At 39.9% G+C, this 5,678-nt stretch overlaps 1 protein-coding gene across 1 annotated transcript; it reads left to right on the top strand.

Moving 5' to 3' along the window:
• The first annotated feature begins 365 nt into the window (after window positions 1–365).
• edf1 (endothelial differentiation-related factor 1) lies at window positions 366–3,111 on the top strand. Its single transcript, XM_046376039.1, has 5 exons — window positions 366–689; window positions 1,550–1,601; window positions 1,792–1,952; window positions 2,299–2,392; window positions 2,489–3,111. Exons 1-5 carry the CDS (start codon window positions 612–614, stop codon window positions 2,548–2,550), a joined length of 447 nt encoding a protein of 148 aa, XP_046231995.1. The 5' UTR covers window positions 366–611; the 3' UTR covers window positions 2,551–3,111.
• The last annotated feature ends 2,567 nt before the right edge of the window (window positions 3,112–5,678 follow it).

Here is a 5,678-nt window from a genome sequence, read left to right as displayed (position 1 = left end):
CAGTTTGTCCATGTTATGTCCATGCTACCTTTATGTAAAATTTGAAAAAGTTTCTAAACTATATTCTGTTTTTTAAAATTTGCTTAAATAAAAGTCATTACACATATAATATGCTATTGGTGATCTCTAAGACACATTATTCAGAGCAATGTCAAAAATAATTGTACTAAACTCTGTAGGCCTTTTTGTCCATGTCCAAGCCTCTACTTTATGGTTTTGTGCACTTTGTTTTAAAAAAAAAAAAAGAAGGTACAACAAAGATATGGATAGGAAGGATATGTTGCAGTATGTTTGTTTCCCCGTCTGAGGTAATGTTTGTTTTAAACGTGCAATCAACGGTCACACGGTTGAGGACGTGTCGATGTGGATGTAGGTCTGCCTGCTCCACCAGTAGGGGGCGCTGCCGAATCTCCTCTATTATGTCACTGTCCATCGCTGAGTTACGAATAAAGCTTTGGCAGAAGAAGCGTGGGGTGGTAGTTCTGGAAGGCTCGTTTGATTCCCTGAAGTAGCAGTAAACTATTTAAAGGGCTGATTTTGAACACAATCCGCTGAACTTATTTTTGTATTAATATTATACGTCACGAGTTATCGACGGAAACCCTGAAGAGATGGCAGAAAGCGACTGGGATACCGTGACTGTCTTGAGGAAGAAGGGGCCGACAGCTGCCCAGGCCAAATCCAAGCAGGTTAGCATGAACACTTCGTCTGTTTTTTATTTGTTATTGAGCATAATCCTAACTACGGATACTCAATTAGCTGAATTCAGCTTTGGGATTGTCGTGAACGTTCCAGTAAGACTTGGATGACTGAGAACCTTCACCGACATGTTCCAGTAAACGAATATTATTTGAGGAATCGGGTCATTTCTGTGCGTGGTTACGATCAAACGTCGACCATGTGTCGTGGTTAAGTTTAATAACAACAGGACCGTGTGTTCCTTGTAGGAAACCGTCAGTAAGGCTCTGGGTGTATCTGACTGGCTTGACAGTTCAAACGGGCGTATGTGCGAAACACGACAGTTACCAGAAATGGTTCAACCGAAGTTCTGTTGGTAATATCTGTGTTGCGTTCAGACATGCAAATTTAGGCATGTTTTCAAGACGTCATACGTACATTATGGTCTCCTCGACAAACCAAACCTGTACCAGGAATTATTACTCAAGTCCGGGGTGGCTAACGTACCGTTCGTTAAATAATTCACGATAAACAAAAGTGCAAATAACTAGCTAGCTAGCTAGTATTAGCCAGCTATGCTATGCTAACCCGATAAAGACAACTTGGCCAAAGCTAGCTAAGCTAGCTTGTCACGTAAGTCACGCTATTCAGTTTATGTTTTTATGTGGGCTAGGACGCCATGTCATAACTGATAGCCTAATGCATGTTGCCAATCAACTAGTTAAAAATCAATAGATAGCTCATAGTTAGATAAGAAGATTCGTTACTTGTTAACCAAGCAGAACAGTATTTTAGGACACTGCTCATAATGAAATCTGCTGTTAGTATGTTTAGAAATGTAAGTTTTATACATGTTCATCTATTTTTTTAGGCTATCACCGCCGCTCAGAGACGCGGGGAGGACGTTGAGACAACCAAGAAATGTAAATTTGTGCTTTTTGTACAAATTGTAAACTTACTTTGATGCATGGCGAAGATTGTTCCCTTCATCAAATTTGTAGTTCTGCAGACTAAGCTTAGCAATGACCAGTTTCTTTGATTATGCTGTTTTTGCATGTCTGCATACCTTGTACATTTCCCCCACACTACTCTGGTCAACTGCTTGTCACACAGGGTCTGCAGGTCAAAACAAACAGCATCTTGTGACAAAGAACACAGCCAAATTGGACCGGGAGACAGAAGAACTACACCATGACAGAGTGCCCCTGGAAGTGGGCAAGGTCATTCAGAAAGGCAGACAGGAGAAAGGTCTGACCCAGAAAGACCTGGCCACTGTAAGTATAAATAGTTGTCATCTATTGTAATGTACAACACACATGATATAGACAGAAATATTGGGATGGGGTTGAGTTAGAATGCTGAATTATGAATAATAGAACTACAGGGGTTGTAAATGTTGTGCAGTAAACAGAATACTTGACGTATAAAATGACCTTATTAGTTTGGAATTTGAAACATTTTGCTGACAGTTTTCTGCAATAATGTGCACTATCCAGCCCTCAGTTTAAAGCGCTTAGCTCCAGAAGTGTTTTTGTAAATTTGAGTAATTTTGCTTGCTTTGGACTTTGTGGTTAGATAACATTTGCAGTATTTATTATTAATATCAATTTTTTTCATCAGAAAATTAATGAGAAGCCTCAAGTCATTGCGGACTATGAGTGCGGGAGAGCAATTCCCAACAACCAGGTCATGGGCAAGATAGAGAGAGCAATTGGTAAGAAGAATACATTTTGATAAAATTGAATGATCTTGCATATTATATCTCCTTTGCCATTTGTATACTCATATGTCCCTCTTCTGCTGTGTACAGGGATGAAACTGCGTGGGAAGGATATTGGTCAACCCCTCGAGGCAAAACCGAAGAAACAATGAACACAAAGCCTCGAAATCAGCCCCCCCCACCCCCCCAGGTCCCATCTCTCCCTGTTATTAAAACCTGAATCGCTTCCTCAACCCACCCCCAAGAACCCTCAAGCATTCTCTCCCTCCTCTCCCCTATCCCTTTCCCTACCTGGGCTGATCTCACCTGTGTCCTGTCTGAGGACCTGGTGCTCCACTGCATCACAAGCTGCATACTGACAAAGTCATCAGAAAAACATTCTTTTGACAACATAATCTAATGAATGGTCGAATGCATTTTTCAGCATCACAAATTCAAAGTTCTGTGCATTTTTTTCTCACTCACATCTGCTTAGGCTTTGGCATGATGAATTCAACTTTTTAAAAGTGATCTAAAGTCATAAAAAGTGAATTTGTTTTCATGACAAACTATATTGACTAACGTTAATTCTGAGCATGATGTTAAGCCGAAAGTGCTTGATTGCATCTTTTTTTTCACACACTTAGAGACAGTGGGTGAATGTCATCACAGTGTTGAAATGTTTTAATGCTGTGCTTTGTTTTGATCTTAAAATAAAGTTTGGCAGTTCATGACATTTGGTGTTTGCATTTCTAGCACAGGATTTCATAACAACCAGTGACATCTTCTGAAATAGTCCTGAAAAGTCATTTTGGCAGTTTTTACTTTTTTTTTGAGTTTGCATACTAAATTTGCTGTCTCCAGGCAAAATTGGCTGTACAAACTCTGGATCTTATGTATAAAACCAGGGTTGTAACATACTGTAAATGTTATGCTAAAGCTGAACTTCTTTGTAACTGTGAAGGCACCATACCACAATCTGTTCCGTTGGTTATATGAAACGTATGAGAGAGGTTGGTTTTCATCACTGAACTGTGCCATTAATTGTGGAAAATGATTAATCTAAAATCATTACTTTTGTGTTGCTGAGCAGGGAGGAAGAATGCTGCATCAACCTTAAAATCTGAATGTAGTAGTAATGTTGAGCCACTAGATGTCATTATCCTAACAAGAATACACTAGACTATTTGGATCGTTGTACTGTCCCAGTCCATTAGAATGTAAAGGCTTGTTGATGTTACAGGTAGATTTTTGTGCCAAGTTGTGACTGTTTTATGTAAAAATACTTGTTTCCTTTAAGAGTTTTAAAAGTTAACTTTCTCAAAGTTGCCTGCACTCTTCCAGTGCTCCCTCTAAAATGAGTGACTTTTACAAAACTTCAAATTACTATGACATGTATAATATACTATGGCGACAGTTTTCATACCTCCACTGTGTTCCGTTTCAAGACAAGGTGATTGATTTGAGCATTATTTAAGCCAGTGGTAAGGCTTCCTTCTGTTTTATTAAAGATTCAGGGACCTTATTGTTGTTGGAAAACAAAAGCAGCATGGTGAGACGAAGCGCAAGTGGGGCAGAACTCACTCAAGGACACAAACTTGCAGGAGTGTCACTGTATAGAAGGGAAGCTGATCTAGGTTATCAGTGAGGCAGTGTTTCCAAGCCCAAATGTAGGGAAGGGTTATAGTTACTATAACTTCTAATTCATAGCTACACTACCTTTCAAACTAGGGCTGCAATGTAAATGGAGCAAACCACAAATCCTTCTGAGCTACTCCTTTGGGATTTTGGAATTCTGTCATGCCATCTGTTGCCTTTCTGTGTTAAGGTTTATGTAAGATGCTGTGCTATAGGCTATGGTAATAAAGACATCAGCAACATGATATTAGGGGTGGGGATTTACACAAGGGACTTAAAGTCCTTCTCAGGTGAGACCACCAGAGAGACAAATCACGAAGCCCTCTGTCCTGTATAACCTCTGTCATGGCCTACAGTACAACCTCTGTTTAGGCGAGATAAGACTTTGTGGTGCCTCTGGCACATCTGCAGATCAATCACTGATGATCACTATCTTCATGGATGGAGGAGCCAAAACTATACAGCAGGCAGCCAAACACACGTAGACTACAGTATACTGTCTACTTGTTTGGGGTCCCAGGTGATGTTGGGTAACATGAAGTGTCCCATCATTTTTTATTCTTTAGAGCAATGCCACCAGGTAGACATTTTCACACAGGTATTATTAATAAAATGAACAATGGCTCTATTCTTTCAGGTATTCCAGTAAGACATGGCAGTGTGATAATGAGGCAGCATGGACAACACCGGGAGCCTGTTACTGAAACAGATAAATGAAATTTAGCAACATTAATATTCTTTGCTTTTCCCACTGTGTCTGAAAAATGTCTTCTGTAAAAAGGCCTGCAGAACAAACAGTTGCACATGTGGTGAGCAGGAACACGCAGGCTATTAGGTCTGTACATGGAACGTGAACAGCAAGGACACAGACGGGACATCCCAGCTGTGCCTCATCTCCATTCACCTTCATTTGGAAAGTCTGCCCACAGTGTTAAAGTGAGAACCATTTAATGGACAGATATGTTGAAATGACAGAGCAGGAGCACTCTGAGTTAGCGTCAGATCAGTCACTGGCACATTTCGGATGGAAATTTGGCCTGTGAAATCCACATAGATTTCCTAGGGCCATATGAGCCAGTCAACACACTGAGCATAAAATATTCAAAATGTTTATCGGGTGAATGTGCAAGTATGGGTGAAATATGTCATGTGCCAGCTTGTGTATCATGCTTGTTGTTTCCAGAGAAACATTTATGCGTTCATATAAAATATATGTTGTACCTTTGTGTTGGGTGCCATATGCCAAAAAAAATATTATGTAGATTAACCTGGAAATGTGGAATACCAGAGGATAGTGGTATTCACAGATAATAAAGGAGGTTAGACATAATAGCTATGAAAGTGTAATTATCTAGTCATTTCAGCTGGATGAAAAGCTCATCCCTCGATATCAACAACCAAGAAAATGGACCTGGTGGCCCAGCAGTAATATCTTAACTATGTCAGAGTTTTTAGAGTGAATCTTCCCTTTCTGGTTAACATTATTTTAAATAATGTTTCTCACAGCAGCTGCATTTAGAACATATTCATATTTATGTCATGGGAGGTTTGAAGACAGTTTGCTGGGATGCATATTTGCTCGAATAAAGTATGCAACCTCCTGACTGGCGTTCACTCGGCAAATAAGGGAACCATGTTGTTACCAGGAGGTTATTTGGATTCC

The sequence above is a fragment of the Scatophagus argus genome, chromosome 20, assembly GCF_020382885.2.
Source record: "Scatophagus argus isolate fScaArg1 chromosome 20, fScaArg1.pri, whole genome shotgun sequence".
In the NCBI taxonomy this organism is placed as follows: domain Eukaryota; kingdom Metazoa; phylum Chordata; class Actinopteri; family Scatophagidae; genus Scatophagus; species Scatophagus argus.
Note: the sequence above shows the minus strand (reverse complement) of the source record. Positions and strands in the feature narration are given on the sequence as shown.